At 43.9% G+C, this 18,421-nt stretch overlaps 1 protein-coding gene across 3 annotated transcripts in view; it reads left to right on the forward strand.

The window, feature by feature from the left end:
• The window catches only part of LOC139405413 (ubiquitin carboxyl-terminal hydrolase 9X-like), a 72,847-nt gene that overhangs the window by 8,274 nt on the left and 46,152 nt on the right, over positions 1 to 18,421 (forward strand). For 2 of the 3 annotated variants that reach the window (XR_011633875.1, XM_071147746.1), the window contains exons 2-18: positions 1,742 to 2,031; positions 7,651 to 7,802; positions 8,478 to 8,557; positions 8,911 to 9,023; positions 10,695 to 10,913; positions 12,152 to 12,267; positions 12,593 to 12,844; positions 13,064 to 13,202; positions 13,423 to 13,575; positions 13,883 to 13,987; positions 14,235 to 14,333; positions 14,425 to 14,532; positions 14,693 to 14,829; positions 16,252 to 16,385; positions 16,624 to 16,714; positions 16,932 to 17,045; positions 17,202 to 17,430. Coding sequence is in view for 2 of the 3 variants with exons in the window: in XM_071147746.1 (XP_071003847.1) it covers positions 1,927 to 2,031; positions 7,651 to 7,802; positions 8,478 to 8,557; positions 8,911 to 9,023; positions 10,695 to 10,913; positions 12,152 to 12,267; positions 12,593 to 12,844; positions 13,064 to 13,202; positions 13,423 to 13,575; positions 13,883 to 13,987; positions 14,235 to 14,333; positions 14,425 to 14,532; positions 14,693 to 14,829; positions 16,252 to 16,385; positions 16,624 to 16,714; positions 16,932 to 17,045; positions 17,202 to 17,430 (2,346 nt within the window). In the remaining variant the exon portion in view is untranslated. Of the gene's footprint in view, positions 1 to 1,741; positions 2,032 to 7,650; positions 7,803 to 8,477; positions 8,558 to 8,910; positions 9,024 to 10,694; positions 10,932 to 12,151; positions 12,268 to 12,592; positions 12,845 to 13,063; positions 13,203 to 13,422; positions 13,576 to 13,882; positions 13,988 to 14,234; positions 14,334 to 14,424; positions 14,533 to 14,692; positions 14,830 to 15,476; positions 15,516 to 16,251; positions 16,386 to 16,623; positions 16,715 to 16,931; positions 17,046 to 17,201; positions 17,431 to 18,421 lie in introns of all 3 variants that reach the window. The other variant, XM_071147738.1, reaches the window with a different exon arrangement.

The following is an 18,421-nucleotide window of genomic DNA, read 5'->3' on the forward strand; positions in this document are numbered from 1 at the left end:
CACAAGCATTTCGCTACACTCGCATTAACATCTGCTAACCATGTGTATGTGACCAATAAAATTTGATTTGATTTATTCCTATAGGCTACCTGGCCTGCAAGGAAAATATAGGCATATAAATGTGCCCATTTGGGGATCATAGTATTTTTGATTGGCTTAACACAACCACACAGCTGATCAAGTCACTGCACTGCCTGGCGACCAATATCCTTGCACAGAATTTGTGCAGGAGATTGCTACCAGTTTGTTTTTATTTTCACAATTGCAAACTATTAAATCACTGTGTCACAACATTTGCAATAATTAGGAAGCTATTCTTCATATTTCATGGACTCATACAAGAGCGCAGTTATATAAATAAAATTAGGAACTGGGTTTACATTTTTTCAATGGCGTATGCTCACTATTCAAATTTGAATAAGAGTTCCATTTCCTGCAAGACAGATTGGTTGAGGGACGAGTGTCCAGGAGGAGTGACACCACCTGACATGAGACAGTGTTTCTATTAGGAATTTTTTACATTTTAATTGGAGTTTAGTTCACTTTTTGAATTGTAATGGGATTGACCCCCACCCTGGCATTTCCTTATACAATAGAGGGCATTTCCACTACTAGCATTCATTGTATCCTTGCCATACTAGCAGTCTCTGAGGTCGTCTTGGCCTCTTCCTCTCCAGAGTCAGGCCCATGGTGTCAATGTCCTGCTGTTTTAACTGGAGACACTGCTGCCTACTCTCTCTGTACTACAGCCCTTGGAAAGTGCTCGTTGGCAGCCTCACTGCTGAATATGAGGTTCTTTCCATCTGTTGAGGATTGATATTTTTCCACTTAATGTTGTACGTTGTTAGTAGCAATATCATCGTAGTAAATGTGTCTTTTCACCTCTTACCACAGACTGAATAACAACCAAACCTTTGTTTGATTCCAATGCCTGCATGGCTAGCTATGGCTGGATGTTATACAAGACTACACCGGCCCAGAATGCTAGAAAATAAGGCCTGTTTGTTTTTGCTATGACGTCTCGTAAGTGGTGCCAATAAGTGCTGAGTTTGCAGCCAGGTCTTATCGTGTTTCACTGATGGTCATGCTGACGACCAGTACATGCCAAGCTCTCAGCTGATGTGAATGGGAAATAAAACACCCGGACTCGGCAGCAGCCTGCCAGAGATGGTGTTGGCCAAACCGGTTCCTCTGTGTACCGTTGTTCCTTATTACGTCAGCGCTGTAATGCCTATCAGTCTTACTTCCGCACATTGCCTCTACAATACTGTTTTCTAACTGCACTCACGGAACGCAAGCAAGTGTCTGGGGGAAAATACGAAATATTGTTCCCTATCGTTGTGATACGTCCCACATAGTGATACGTGTCTTGACTGACAGTGTTTTAAGAATTGAAGGCTTATCTTTACCCTTGCAATATTATATCATGCAAGGGTAAAGTCATATGAGTCATATTTCAGTGTACACTATGTCTTCTTTATTGCTATCCCTCATCTAAACACAGCGAGCCAGGCTCACCTGACAGGTGGTCACTGACGCCACCAAACAACTTATTTGATAACGCATGATGACTATAAAAAAGAAGCATACCTTATTCAACACAGAACGTAGACGTGATCCATGTTCAAATCTTTCCTATCGCGTCCTTTCGTTTTTTGTGAGTGAGACCACCATGCAGTATTTTTATTGTCTATGACAACTAACCCAATGATACACCCTAACCCTGTCCTCTCTTCTCCAGGTTATGCAATGGTCTCAGCGGCCCGTCCAGATCTCCAGGTGGTTCTGTCCCTCTCTCTCGTGCCGCGGCCGCTGCTCTCCTCCCTCTGCTCTTCCTCTGAGGTTGCCGAGGCTCCTCCTGTGATTTCCCTCGTGGTCAGTGCTGCCTAAGAGGCCAAGATTGCCAAGATCTGCCCAGTGGCGAGCATGACGGCCACCACGCGTGGCTCTCCGGTGGGGGGCAACGACAGCCAGTCGGGCCAGGGCCAGGCACCCGATGCCCAGAGTCAGCCCCCGCTGCCACAGAACCAGGTCAGGAAACTCTGTCCCATCCTCTCATCTCTGTCCTTCACCTCAACATCATGTGTTCACCATGCTCTCTCTTCTAGTCCTCTTTCCTTTTTCTGTCTCTCTTCCCTCATCCTGGGCTCCAGAATAACATTTTCCCCTGGTGGCACTGGTGCCACTAACTTATTCAGTTGGTGGAACCAGCCCATGATTTGGTGGCACACCCAATTTTTTATTTTTTTCTCTCAGCGTCACACAATAGAATAAATTTGAGTCATCTTATGAAGTCATTCACAATGATTTATTAAGAAGTGTAATAGACTACCGAGATGGTATTTGATAAATCCGTTGTTACATCTAACATATCCAAGCTGGAATGCATGATTCAAAATCAATGTATATGCAACCCAAACCAGTGGTTGTCATGCATTTTGGGGTGACAATTTTTGTCATATTTTACTGTCAAAATAGGGCTCCAGAATTTCCATAGGGTCTATTCAGACCCCTTGACTTTTTCCACATTTTGTTACGTTACAGCCTTAATCTAAAATTGATTAAATAGTTTTGTCCCACATCAATCACCACACAATACCTCATAATGACACAGCAAAAACAAGTTTTTAGAAATGTTTGCTAATTTATTAAATTAAAAAAACAGATCACATTTACATAAGTATTCAGACCCTTTACTCAGTACTTTGTTGAAGCACCTTTGGCAGCAATTTCAGCTTTGAGTCTTCTTGGGTATTACGCTACAAGCTTGGCACACCTATATTTGGGGAGTTTATTCCATTATTCTCTGCAGATCCTCAAGCTCCTCAGTCAGCTTGGATGGGCAGCGTCGCTGAACAGCAATTTTCAGGTCTCTCCAGAGATGTTCGATCGGGTTCAAGTCCGGGCTCTGGCTGGGCCACTCAAGGACATTCAGGGTCTTGTCCCGAAGCCACTCTCTGCATTGTCATGGCTGTGTGTTTAGGGTTGTTGTCCTGTTGGACTGTGAACCTTCACCCCAGTCTGAGATCCTAAGCAATCTGGAGCAGGTTTTCATCAAGGATCTCTCTGTACTTTGCTCAGTTCATCTTTCCCTCGATCCGGCCACCACCATGCTTTACCGTAGGGATGGTGCCAAGTTTCGTCCAGACGTGATGCTTAGCATTTAGGCAAAATAGTTCAGTCTTGTGTTCATCAGACCAGAGAATTTTGTTTTTCATGGTCTGAGAGTCCTTTACGTAACTTTTGGCAAACTGCAAGCGGGCTGTCATGTGCCTTTTACTGAGGAATGGCTTCCGTCTGGCCACTCTACCATAAAGGCCTGATTGGTGGAGTGCTGCAGAGATGGTTGATCTTCTGCATGGTTCGCCAATCTTCACCGAGGAACTCTGGAGCTCTGTCAGAGTGACCATCAGGTTCTTGGTCACCTCCCTGACCAATGCCCTCCTCCCCCGATTGCTCAGTTTGGCCGGCGGGCCAGATCTAGGAAGAGTCTTATTGGTTCCAAACGTCTTCCATTTAAGAATGATGGAGGGTGCTGTGCTCTTGGGGATCTTCAATGCTGCAGATTTTTTTGGGGTACCTTTCCCCAGATCTGTGCCTCGACACAATCCTGTCTTGGAGCTCTTCGGACAATTCCTTAGACCTCATGGCTTGTTTTTTTGCTCTGACATGCACTGTCAACTGTGGGACAGTTATATAGACAGGTGTGTGCCTTCCAAATTTATGTCCAATCAATTGAATTTACCAAAATGTGGTCTTCAATCAAGTTGTAGAAATGGCAAAGGGTCTGAAAACTTATGTAAATAAGGTATTTCTGTGCTTTTATTTTCATACATTTGCAAACCTTTCTTAACCTGTTTTCGCTCTGTCATTATGTGGTGTTGTGTGCCGATTTTGCTGAGTATTTTTTTTATTTAATCTTTTTTTAAATAAGACTGTAACGTAATTTTCTTTGGAAAGAATAGAAAATGACTTCACCCAGTAAAATTGTACTTTAGTAAAAGTCTAGAACTATTTGTTTTTAAAGATACTTAAGTATCAAAAGTAAATGTAATTGCAAAAATATTCTTAAGTATAAATAATTTCAAATTCCTTACTAAGCAAGCCAGATGTCACCATTCTTTTCCTAGTTGTTTTTTTAATTTTAAATGGACGAATATCCAGGGGCACACTCCAACTCTAACATCATTTACAAATGAATCATGTGTGTTTAGTGAGGCTGCCAGATCAGAGGCAATAGGGTTGACCAGGGATGTTCTCTTGATAAGTGTGTGAATTTAACCATTTTCCTGTCCTGCTAAGCATTCAAAATGTAACATACTTTTGGGTGTCAGGGAACATGTGTGGAGTTTTTTTTATTTTTATTTTTTATTTCACCTTATTTAACCAGGTACCCTATTTGAGTACAAGTTCTCATTTGCAACTGCGACCTGGCCAAGATAAAGCTTCAAATGTTATTTGTCACATACACATGGTTAGCAGATGTTAATGCCAGTGTAGCGAAATGCTTGTGCTTCTAGTTCCGACAATGCAGTAATAACCAATGAGTAACCTAACAATTCCACAACTACCTTATACACACAAGTGTAAAGGGATGAAGAATATGTACATAAATATATGAATGAGTGATGGTACAGAACGGCATAGGCAAGATGCAGTAGATGGTATAGAGTACAATATATACATATGAGATGAGTAATGTAGGGTATGTAAACATTATATTAAGTGGCATTGTTTAAAGTGGCTAGTGATACATTTAATACATCAATTTTTCCGTTATTAAAGTGGCTAGAGATTGAGTCAGTATGTTGGCAGCAGCCACTCGATGTTAGTGGTGGCTGTTTAACAGTCTGATGGCCTTGAGATAGAAGCTGTTTTTCAGTCTCTCGGTCTCTGCTTTGATGTACCTGTACTGACCTCACCTTCTGGATGATAGCGGGGTGAACAGGCAGTGGCTGGGGTGGTTCTTGTCCTTGATGGCCTTCCTGTGACATAGGGTGGTGTAGGTGTCCTGGAGGGCAGGTAGTTTGCCCCCGGTGATGCGTTGTGCAGACCTCACTACCCTCTGGAGAGCCTTACGGTTGTGGGCGGAGCAGTTGCCGTACCAGGCGGTGATACAGCCCGACAGGATGCTCTCGCATAGCAGTTCAACACATACAACAACAGAGTTACACATGGAATAAACAAACATGCAGTCAATAATACAGTAGGAAAAAGTCTATATACTGTGAGTGCAAATGAGGTGAGTTAAGGCAATAAATAGGCCATGGTGGCGAAGTAATTAGAATATAGCAATTAAACACTGGAATGGTAGATGTGCAGAAGAGGAATGTGCAAGTTGAGATACTGGGGTGCAAAGGAGCAAGATAAATAAATACAGTATGGGGATGAGGTAGTTGGATGGGCTGTTGGCTATGTGCAGGTGCAGTGATCTGTGAGCAGCCCTGACAGCTGGTGCTTCAAGCTACTGAGGGAGATATGTGTCTCCAGCTTCAGTGATTTTTGCAGTTTGCAGTCATTGGCAGCAGAGAACTGGAAGAAAAGGCAGCCAAAGGATGAATTGGCTTTGGGGGTGACCAGTGAAATCTACCTGCTGGAGCGCGTGCTACGGGTGGGTGCTGCTATGGTGACCAGTGAGCTGAGATAAGGCGGGACTTTACCTAGCAAAGACTTGTAGATGACCTGGAGCCAGTGGGTTTGGCGACGAGTATGAAGCGAGGGCCAGCCAACGAGAGTGTACAGGTCGCAGTGGTGGGTAGTATATGGGGCTTTGGTGACAAAACGGATGGCACTGTGATAGACTGCATCCAATTTGCTGAGTAGAGTTTTGGAGGCTATTTTGTAAATGACATCGCTGAAGTCGAGGATCGGTAGGATGGTCAGTTTTACGGGGGTATGTTTGGCAGCAGAGATACAGCAGGTAAAAAGTACATTTATTTTCTTTAGGAATGTAGTAATACTTCAGTAAAAACACTTGAAAGAACTACTGAAGTAATTCACACCTGCTTAATATAATACCTACTGCAAGTAGCCATACATTAGTATAACATTAAATGTAATGTCCCCCAAAAAAACGTTGCTATGACGCCTAGTGCAGTAGCGATAGCCGATGCAGAATTTTGCGAGATCTGTATTTCAAAGCTATATCAGATATCTTTATTGTAAAACAGTGTGGTTGGAGCTCAATAATGATAATTGAGAAATAAAATGATACCTTCAGGAAGCTGAAACCATCCTCTCTTTTAATATGGACAGCTAGTTGCTTCCCAATAATTTTTTTCCCTCCCCTTGCAGATTCATTTTGAGATGTTGTACAATCACAGTGGCAGGGCAGACACTTTTTATTACAGGAATCATGAGGATAATTTAATACTGTTGAACAAATTCATGATTTTGTCCACTCCAAAAATAGGACATTTTAAGAAATGGTCACAGTCTGGAGTCCTGCCATCTCTTCTCTCTCTTTCATTCCCCCTCATCCTGTGCTCATTTTTCTGCTAAAGCAAATCGTATGAAACTAACTCCCTCTTTGTGGGGCGTAAAGCTCTCCTTAATCATCGAACAGTAACTCCAAATATGAATCCAACCTGTTTTAGCCTCTCTGAAAGCATAACACAGGATACGTTGAGTGTTTGACGAATGCTGTATTGATGTTTTGTTTAGACCTGAGTGTTGCTGTGTGACACTGTTACTGCATCAGTGGTCCACAGTGTCACAGTAGCAGCACAGAGACTCATGTAGTTGAGTTAACCTGCGGGGGTGGGGGGGGGGGGGGGGGTGACAAAGCGTGTGTGTCTGTGGGAAACACTACACCACAGTCAGTGCTCACACCTAAGCGGAACGGGAGAGGGAGACTAGGAGGGAGGATACAATGAACACAAGCTCCTGAATGATATAGACAGAGAGGGTGTTGGAGATGAGTCGTATCCAGACGTGAGAGGCAAGCTGGCTATGTGGGTCATCCAAGCAGAAGGAGCCTTCTCTACACACCCCCACATTTCCCAAGTTCTGCAGCTCTGCTACTCACAACACACACACACACACACCACACTTGATGCTGCCACTACCACTGCTGCTCATACATACTAACAGCTAGCTAACTAGCGATTAGCATTAGCGGCTAACAGGAATAATTTTAGCCAATACATGCTAAGAAAAGACAAACTAGCTGTTTGCAGACTAATATACACAAACTAATAGTGTGATTATAGGACGCTTTGAAAGCAGTGTCCGTATCACCAGTATATTGTTGCGTCTGACCACGCAGAGTGAACGTGAAGTGCTGGTGACTCCATGGTCAAGCAACAACTCTCCTTGAGTGTGAGGGGGCCAGGGTTTGTGTGGGAAGCGGCATGCAGGAGAGGGAGAGGCGACTTGCAAGTAGCAAACGGATTAAAATATAACACGTGCCAGAGTTGTGTATCACATTTATCAAACCAAACATTGAAATACCGTTATAGAAGGTTAAGTAAAAACTCAAACCGGTCCTTTCATCAATACCTGTGTGTGTGTGTATAGTAAAATACTGTAACGCCCAATCCTATGTCTGCGTGAAGTTGGTTGTATTCCTCATGGGTTGGCTAGAAGGCGGGGTATTGATTTTGTTTCGTTTTTTTTGTGAATTTCTTCCCTATATTCTGTGTGTTTCAGACGTTGTCCCCTAACTCGTCCAATGAGAACTCTCCAGTGAGCCCCCCGGATGAGCAGGGTCAGGGGGATGGACCCCCACAGCTGGAGGAGGAGGTGGAGGAGCCAGCCTTCCCTCACACAGACCTGACAAAGCTGGATGACATGATCAACAGGTACACACACGGCCAAACTGGACAACAGGTGTATGCAATCTATTTATTTTATAGGCCGGCTAATTTTTCCAGCCAGCTAATTTTCAACCACAGTCCCTGGGCAAGTTATTAAAAACAATTACGATAACAATACAGACAAACAATGAGCAGTGAGCACATGCAGAGCAACATAGGACAAGCAACACGTGGCACGCAGACAGACAGCAACATAGGACAAGCAACACGTGGCACGCAGACAGACAGCAACATAGGACAAGCAACACGTGGCACGCAGACAGACAGCAACATAGGACAAGCAACACGTGGCACGCAGACAGACAGCAACATAGGACAAGCAACACGTGGCGCGCAGACAGACAGCAACATAGGACAAGCAACACGTGGCGCGCAGACAGACAGCAACATAGGACAAGCAACACGTGGCGCGCAGACAGACAGCAACATAGGACAAGCAACACGTGGCGCGCAGACAGACAGCAACATAGGACAAGCAACACGTGGCGCGCAGACAGACAGCAACAGAGGACAAAAAGCAACAAAAAAGGTTTCCACACCTCACAAGCTACAGATAACATGGAAAGCGGCAATACACCGTGTGTGTGTGATACTAAGTGCTGTGTGGTTGTGAGGAGGAATGTGTTTCTCTGTATTCATGTGGATGTTTTGTGTTTCCAGACCCCGCTGGGTGGTTCCAGTTCTGCCAAAGGGAGAGTTGGAGGTTCTTCTAGAAGCTGCTATAGAGCTTAGTAAAAAGGGTAAGAATATTGGCCCATTCTATTTCTCAAATTACTACTCAATGTTTTGAACTAAGGCAATCAAGATGGTATAGAAAGTCTGTCCTTGGCTATGTACGCATCTGAAATCGCATTGACAGCAATGTATTTCAACCACTGTGTATGGAGTTTAGACTAGCTTGATGGTCGATTCTCTTTTAGTGTAATTGCGCTTTGTCAACGTCCCATTAAAATGTCCGCCTCCGCATAGTTTCTCTTTAGATTGATATTTGACCTGTAGCCCTTGAAATAAAAATGAAATAAAAATGATCTGTGGTAGCTCAATGCACTTAATCTCCATGCACTTAATTCTTGTCTGTTTTCTGTCTGTATAGAACTTGATGTGAAGTGTGAGGCATGCCAGAGGTTTTTCAGGGACGGCCTGACCATCTCTTTCACCAAGATTCTCACAGACGAGGCCGTCAGCGGGTGGAAGTTCGAGATACATGTAAGTCTTTATTCTATTCCATTTCATTTAATCAGGATAGTGCTCTCAAAAGCAATGGCCACAGTTTTTCAAGGAGTCATGGGCCCTCTTTCCAATACTTTGAAAACCCATCCTCCTTCCAGTCCCTTCCTTAGGCTAATCACTCATTTGACACAATTGGATTGGTGAAACCTATCCAGTGGAACTACTGTTTTCACCAATCCAATTGTTAATTGTGTGATTAACTCAAGGAATGAAGGCTGCATTTCTTTTATTTAAATATATATATATATATTATTTTATTTACCCCATTTTTCTCCCCAATTTCGTTGTATCCAATTGTTAGTAGTTACTGTCTTGTCTCATCGCTGCAACTTCCGTACGGACTTGGGAGAGGCGAAGGTCAAGAGCCATGCGTCCTCCGAAACACAACCCAACCAAGCCGCACTGCTTCTTAACACAGCGCGCATCCAACCCGGAAGCCAGCCGCACCAATGTGTCGGAGGAAACACCGCCACTGGAGTCGCTAGTGCGCGATGAGACGAGGATATCACTGCCGGCCAAAACCTCCCTAACCCGGATGGCGCTAGGCCAATTGTGCCCCCCCCCCCCTGGGGCCTCCCGGTCTTGGCCGGCTGTGACAGAACCTGGGCTCGAACCCATTTTTTTATGACGATTTTCGTGGAACAATTTCATTTCAAGGTCATTGTCATGTGGTTAATCATAAAAATCTGAATTAAAATGATGGGAGATCACCAGCCTCTGCCTTATGGCCACATTGATACTGTGATTCATTGGCGGGTAAAGAAATGAGTGCATAGAACTCGTAGCCTTTAGGTCAATGCAGCAGTAGGCCTATAAGCTCTTTCACACCGAGGATTGTGATTATCAAGGGGGAGAATGTTGGAAAGATTTTTCAAATAGCGTACTTTGAGGAACTATAGTTTATTATTATATTTCCATTCGTAATGGATGTAAAAAAAATATATATATTTTTTAAACATTCTTACATTTAAACATACTTACATGGCCTGCTAACTGGCAGCAGGCCAGTTACTTCTATGCATGCTCAGGTGCACGTGCTCCCTCAACATTATTTTACCTTTATTTAACTAAGTCAGTTAAGAACCAATTCTTATTTTCAGTGTCTGCCTAGGAACAGTGGGTTAACTGCCTTGTTCAGGGGCAGAACGACAGATTTTCACCTTGTCAGCTCGGGGATTTAATCTTGCAACCTTTCGGTTACTAGTCCAACGCTCTAACCACTAGGCTACTTGCCGCCCCGATTATCAGGAAAGATAAACCAGACACATGCTCATTGCTCACATGGAGCACTCCAAACAAAATACAATAAACATTTACAGCTCTTGCACATAATGGTTATGAAATAAACCTAAACTTAATTCTCAAATGACCGGTAAATTTAAATCTTCCCGGTCAAGTTGTCCGGTGGCAGGTTTTCCTTTGGAAAACCTTGTAATAGACATAGTTCCTGGCCACTCGCATCCCTGCAAATATGATGGCCTCTTGAGTTGATACATTGCTACCGCAAACTTGTGGAATGTGTTCTGAAGAAACAGGATAGCTCTGTAGCAGCTTCAATATGGAGGAAGCTCCCCCTAACCCTCAGTATGGCTATGTGGAGCCGTCACTCTATTGCTTACACCGATCTCGCTCTCTCTCCATCCACAGAGGTGTATCATCAACAACACCCACCGGCTGGTGGAGCTGTGTGTGGCCAAGCTCTCTCAGGACTGGTTCCCCTTGCTGGAGCTGCTGGCCATGGCCTTCAACCCCCACTGCAAGTTTCACATCTACAATGGCACGAGGCCCTCTGAGACGGTGCCCGCCGGGGCGCAGCTGGCAGACGACGAGCTCTTTGCCCGCCCCCCTGACCCTCGCTCTCCAAAGGTAGGGTCTGAATTCAAGGTAGGCCCCCCCCCCCAAAGATTTTATTACTCTGGTCAACCACCTGTTTTATCAATGTACTCCTTATTAAGGACCCAAAACTGTTTTTAAATATATATTTTCAGTGATTTGACACTTATTGAGACGGGGAGACAAGCAAGTGGGAGAAAAAGGGTGGGGATCGGTGGACACAGGGATTGAACCGTGGTCTCCGGCAGGGAGTCTTATATGTGACTGCCGGGGAGTGTTACTGCAACACATCAGCCCCAAACTTAACCCCCCCCCCCCAGATATTTTTCCAAAATCACCAAATAACCCCACTTTTCCCCAACACCCTATAATCTATCCTCTGATTTTCCTACACTCTCCCGAGGAAAGAAATGTTGACTCCGTTTGTCTATATCGTCTGTTTGCAAAATATATTACCCTCCATCTTCAAGGCCAATTCCCCTATTTACTGTTGAGGCTATTCTTGTATCAAGGTGTATCAACAAAAAGATACACAGAGGATGTTTTCATTAACTATGTCCTGGGACTGATGTGATATTGGCTATACTGTCTCTTTCTCTCCCAGCCAAATTTCATACAGACACAGTGAGAAATGTCAGATTTTATTTTTTAATTATAGAATTGAGTCTAAATTAAATATCCTCTGGATGGATGCTCCATGGGTAAATCTTTCTAATTCACTCTTCGTGATTGCCGTAGCAACAGAAATCCAGAGAACAGGCTTTTTTATTCTTTGGCAATTTCTTTTCTCGGAACGAATGCGCTCTTTGCTCTGGCCTTGCTGCCTTGCCTTAGGGCCAGTGCACAGAAACAAAGGATGACTACTCTGTGGACTGGGTAGGAAATAAGAGGAATGGAGATAAAACAAGCGGATGTACTCGAGGTGTCTGGACTGTTGTGGAGTTTAAATGAGATTAGGCGATGCCAGGGAGAGAGAGAGAGAGTGAGTGAGTTTGCTATGAAAACCTCAATGAATGGAGCGTGGGCCGGGGTGGTCAATGTGAACACTGTTTGCTGTAGCTGGCAGTTTACCCAATACAAACACTGCTGCAGCCTCTGATATGGGTCTGTGGCAGTTTTTTTTCTCTGATTTTCCCTCCAATTAAGCCTTTCTGTGTAACCGCTTCAAGACTAGAGGGATGTATTTGTGTAGCCGAACAGCTTGAGTGGATAGTGGAAGCATGGTGAGTATTTTTAACAAGTGGTTTGTTTTTCTTCCTCTTCGTTCACAGGGCTGGTTGGTGGATTTAATTAACAAATTCGGCACGTTAAACGGGTTTCAAACGCTGCACGATCGCTTCATAAGTGGCCAAGCACTGAACGTCCAGATCATCGCTGCCCTTATCAAGTGAGTCGGCCCATACACACACACACACACACACACTTTAATGGGTGACATCTAAAGAATATGGTTCACTAGCTCTCCAGTGCTTTCTACATTATATGGAGCTAACTCCTACCATTCACCACCAGTGACACCCTACCGTGTCATCAGTAAATAAGTCCTCAGGCTCTTGCTGTGATGTGGTATGTCTTCATGACTAGATTGACGCTTTAATGTGACCTGTAGAGCAGTCAAACCCACGACTCTGTTGTAAGAACCATGCTTCAACCAATAGAGCTATGGGAATAGTATGGTCTACTGGACGTGTTGTGACTCTTCTGTCCTCCAGGCCTTTCGGGCAGTGTTACGAGTTTCTCACGTTGCACACGGTGAAGAAGTACTTCCTGCCCGTCATCGAGATGGTTCCTCAGTTCCTGGAGAATCTGACAGACGAGGAGCTGAAGAAGGAAGCCAAGAACGAAGCCAAAAATGATGCCCTGTCCATGATCATCAAGTCCCTGAAGAACCTGGCCTCCAAGGTGCCTGGGCAGGAGGAGACCGTCAAGAACTTAGAGATTTTTAGGTTAAAAATGATTCTTAGGTGAGTTCGCTTCAGACCAAACTGTCCTAAAGGTTTTGTTTTAAAACACTTTGTAACTATTGGCTAAATGCTAACCTGAGATACCTGCACGCATCGTGTATTGATGTCAATGAGAGTTATGTAAAAATGTGAGTAATGTTCATAGACTTTAGGTAGGAATTGCCCCAATGTGAACTATTTGTTTATAGTAATCTGTGGTGATTGTGTTTTCATCCACAGGTTATTGCAAATTTCCTCTTTTAATGGCAAAATGAATGCACTAAACGAAGTAAACAAAGTAATCTCCAGTGTGTCCTATTACACACATCGGCATGGCAACCCCGAGGAGGAGGAGTGGCTAACTGCAGAACGCATGGCGGTGAGTTAACCATCCTTTTTTTATTTAGTAATTGTCAGCAAACGTGAATATACACATACAAAATTTAAGTTAATCAAATGTATTTGTTTAACGCTACACAAGTGCTTTTGCCACAAAGTATCTAGTGAAAAGAGTATACCTTAGTGTGGTTTCTGTTAGCGTAGTCGGCAGAACTGATGGTGTTTGAGTGGAGACTGAAAGATGTCTGTATGTTTGTCAGGAGTGGATCCAGCAGAACCACATCCTGTCCATTGTGCTGAGGGACAGCCTCCACCAGCCTCAGTACGTAGAGAAACTAGAGAAGATACTGCGCTTCGTCATCAAGGAGAAAGCTCTTACCATGCAGGACCTGGACAACATCTGGGCTGCACAGGTACTGTGAGTGCGTTTGGTAGTACATGTGTGTGTGCGTTTGAAGAGACATCATTGATGATCACACATTGTTCATGGTTCAGGTGAAGGAGATATGACCCGTAACAGCTCTTACAACAGAATGGCAAATCCTTCATGTCTTAACTGGGGCATTTCCAGGTCTTTGGGGTTGATTAGCTGAAACGCCCTTACCTAAGCATGGTTTGTGCTCCTGCATCTTCTCTATGTGAAATGTAAGGCTGAAAACAGATAAACCAGCAATGCGTTTGCTGACTTATTTTTTTGTTGCCATGTTGTTTCACCGGCAGGCTGGTAAACACGAGGCCATTGTGAAGAACGTACACGACCTTCTGGCCAAGCTGGCCTGGGACTTCTCTCCTGAGCAGCTCGACCACCTCTTTGACTGCTTCAAGGTAAGAGACTTCTCTCCACACACAGCACGTTTCACTATCCTTGCGGGTACCAAAAATGTATTTCCCTAACCTTAACTCATAACCCTAAACGTAATCCGTAAGCCTAAAATAGCCTTTATCCTTGTGGGGACCTGGGAGGGATCATTTTCCTAGTTTTACTATCCTCGTGGGGACTTTCCGGTACCGACGAGGAAGCGCACACACATTGCTCTCCTAACCCCTGTGGTGGTTGGTTTGCGGTCTGCAGGCGAGTTGGACGAACGCCAGTAAGAAGCAACGTGAGAAGCTGTTGGAACTGATCCGTCGCCTGGCGGAGGACGACAAGGATGGCGTGATGGCCCACAAGGTGAACATGGGTTAAAGACATGTATTTTTCCAGCTCTTGTGCTCCATTTAGATATGAGTACTGAAGGTTCCTCTACTCCTCTCACCACAAGGTGCTGAACCTGTTGTGGAACCTGGCTCACAGCGATGACGTGCCTGTAGACATCATGGACCAGGCACTCAGTGCTCACATCAAGATACTGGACTACAGTTGCTCTCAGGTAAATACTAGGTACCAGTCAAGAGCCAGGCGACTGCTTTCCCACACGGCTCGAGGTATCAACCAGTCAATGTTTTTAGGGCTCTGTTGGGGTGCTATCAACAATTGGCTTATGGCTGTGTGTGTTCCTTGAATACTGTTAATGTTCGTGTTCATTTCAGGATAGAGACACGCAGAAGATCCAGTGGATCGATCGCTTCATAGAAGAGTTGCGCACCAATGACAAATGGGTGATTCCTGCACTAAAGCAGATCCGAGAGATCTGTAGCCTGTTCGGAGAGGCTCCTCAGAATCTCAGGTAAGGAGATGGACAGGGTCCGAGTTCAACTACGGGTTTGGAGGGAGACATAATTCATAAACTCTGTTGAACATGCTTGAGATTTACAAAGATATGGAAACGGAATGAGTACAAATTGAGGCTTATTCAGAAGGACACAAGGTAACAGACAGAAATGTACACTGGATAGCAGACATGCTCATTTGTAATGTAGAATAAGGAATTTTGCAACATTGTAAATATTCACTCACTTTCATTTTGGTTGTGCTCAGAATGCTATGCTTGGTTATACATTTGCTCTATGCCTTTAAAGCATGGCCTTAATTTTTCACATAGCTGACACTCAGATGTCCCTGGCATTTTAATCACATTTCCAGAGGGGCTGAAGCATGCCAACTCTTTTGTAAACAGGCATTTTCTGTTAACAGTCTGATATTTGACCTTGCCATCCAGTTTGATCTGTTTTTCACTAACGCTTAGACAGTGAGAATTCTTAGACTAAAACTGAGCGAATGTACTGCATCTTGCTTCTTAAACGCTGAGCTCTCAAAGTAGCATAGATATTGTTGAATTAGGTGCTGCTTTTAATAACGTGCAGTTGTACTGACTGAAGTAGCATTGGTAAATGCAGCAAATATGTAGCACACCACATGCCTGTTGTTTTTCAGAAAGAAAATGCCTATTAACATACAAACGAACTTAGTGGGGTAAGTTGACAGCTAATTTGGGGGATATTGTGGCAAAAATAAAACTTTGAAATTGTTAAATGTCTAAATTGACTCTCTCAGATGCTACAACAGATCTGTAATGTTTATATTCATTCATAAATCTGCTTTAGCAAACCTTTCACAAGGTAAATCTCAAATTACACCATATTCCCTACACTACTTCACTACCTTTGACCAGAGCCACAAATTACCTCAATGTGCACTACTTTTCACCAGAGCCACAAAGGTCTCTTGTCAATTAGTGCACTGTATGGGGAATTGCATGCAAAAGTAGTGCACTACATGGGAAATAGGGCGTAATTTGAGATTCACTCAAAAGCATCTCTTTCTGCACCAGCTCCTCTTAGCTCCAATCACGGACTGTTTGCAGGGTGACATTTGGGGGGCATTTCTGGGAGCACTGCTTACTCACGTTTCCGAAACACATCGTAGTGATTTTAAGAATGAAATTCATCACCATTTCTCTTTCTGCACACAGACACACACCCACACACAGATCCTGGGGTATTGTTTAGAATGCTGGATATACCAATACTGCTTTCTTTGCACTACAGGTGCAGAGAAGCAACAACATTTTGCAGATAAATTATTGTAATTTCATTAGGAGGGGGGTTGATCTAAAAGTTGATGTTGTCGGCTTGTCATAGACATGGTGACTAAGTCTCTGAACTTTTATGTCTCTCTCTCTCTCCATCCTTCTCTCTCTGCTCTACAGTCAGACCCAGAGGAGTCCTCATGTGTTCTATCGTCATGACCTGATTAACCAGCTGCAACACAACCATGCCCTGGTCACGCTGGTGGCTGAGAACCTCTCTGCCTACATGGAGACCATGAGGCAGTTCTCTAAAGGTACGGACCACCTCACACAGGAGGGGACATTTTGTCATTCATCACCGTTGCCTCATTCTTAACTTTCAGACTTCTTCTGTAAAACAGAGAAATAGTATTTCAGATGTTCTATCTATCCTCTTTTTCTAACCCTGGGGCAATTGGCATGTTAGTTTTCCATTTGAAAAACCTCAGCATTTGGGTAAAATTTTAAGATGCACCTTGAGCCCTCACATAGATGATTGTGTGTGTTGTGTAGCCGAGCAGGCGGAGTTTGACCCCCAGACGGTGAGGGTAGGGAGCCGCTACAGCCACGTACAGGAAGTCCAGGAGAGACTCAACTTCCTGAGGTATGACATCACATCCGCAGGGTAGTATCATTAGGCACCAAACAGAAGAAAAGACTAACCGGCAGGGACTGAAGCGCTCATTTCTGTTTTCCATTGCAGAGCCCTTTTTAAAACCTAATGAATACAATCCAGCTTGTGTTCATTGATTAGTGAATGGTGAACTGAGCCACTGTAGTCTGATCTTCATGGCTAATGTATGTGTCTGTGTTGTCCCCAGGTTCCTGCTGAAGGATGGCCAGTTGTGGCTCTGTGCTCCTCAGGCCAAACAGATCTGGAAGTGCCTGGCTGAGAACGCAGTCTTTCTTTGTGACCGAGAGGCCTGCTTCAAATGGTACGCTGCCATCGTCAATATTATTATCACCTCGAAAGGGTGAATATGGCTCCAACATCTTTCTATTTCCTTTTACTCATTCATATAGAACAACTCAAATGTTCTCCTTTTTCTCAACACGTAAAACACCAAGTCAACTCTGTTTTTCTTACACAGGTACTCCAAGCTGATGGGAGATGAGCCAGACCTGGACCCGGACATCAACAAGGACTTCTTTGAGAACAACGTTCTGCAGCTGGACCCGTCTCTGCTCACGGAGAACGGCATGAAGTGCTTTGAGAGGTTCTTCAAGGCCGTCAACTGCAGGGAGGGCAAGCTGGTGGCCAAACGTAGGGCCTACATGATGGACGACCTGGAACTCATAGGCCTGGACTACCTCTGGAGGGTGAGTTATTTATCCTACTTATCACTGTTAGGAAGCTGTTATAACTGGCAGCTGTTGCTCCTTGTAGGGCTGGACCAATGTTTCCTCTAGTGCAGAATAAATATCAGCCCATGCAGAGAAGCATGAGATTGAACGTCACTCAACTTTTTAGAGTTTTCCCAGTTAACACTATCAACATTTTCCCTTTACTGTGGGAATTGTGATTGAATCAACACAGTATTAGCCACTTTCAAAGCATTACCGAAACAAAAACGAACTATGCAATACTTGGTATGCAAAACCAACTATGCATGAGATTTAGTTTTAGGCAGAATACATCGGAATAGGATTCTATAGCATTGAAAGGCACGACTCAGGCCCGTACTCTACACAGACCGTTGCGCTGTAACCAAACAGAGCTGCAGTAGGTATATATGCAAATAGATATATGCAAATAGACCATTGCCATATATGGATCTGTGCCATTCACTTTCATCTGGACTGTGTTTACAGCATGAGCGGTTGTGAGTAGATGCGCTTGTTTTGAGATCAAAGCGAGAGCTGCATGTAAACACGTGTGCACATTTGTATATTCGTTCATATCATTTGCTAGTTAGTGAGTTGTTAGCCCAGTTATAGATAATTTGTTATCAGCAATGGAGGAGTGGTTGCTTCCTTCAAGAGCACAAAACGTGTGCATTTCTAGCCATCTTTGAAAAGTGTCAGTTAATTCGTTTTTTTTTTTTTTTTCCTTAAAGGGGCCGTTTTGTATTTTGAGACTAAATAAATAAGCTAAGGCGCAAATAGGCACAGGGGTAGCGTAATTGGTCTGATTCTCTGTTATAATGGTATGGGAATAATTATGCATTTTATTTTGTACAGTGGTTTCTTGCATCAAACAACAAAACAACATTTTCAGTCGCCTCCTTGACAAATGGATAAACAGGGTAATATCAAGCCCTGCCTTTTTTTTAAACATTTTTTTCAAGTCTCATTGAACACCACACATTGG

Source organism: Oncorhynchus clarkii, chromosome 3 (genome assembly GCF_045791955.1).
Source record: "Oncorhynchus clarkii lewisi isolate Uvic-CL-2024 chromosome 3, UVic_Ocla_1.0, whole genome shotgun sequence".
In the NCBI taxonomy this organism is placed as follows: domain Eukaryota; kingdom Metazoa; phylum Chordata; class Actinopteri; order Salmoniformes; family Salmonidae; genus Oncorhynchus; species Oncorhynchus clarkii.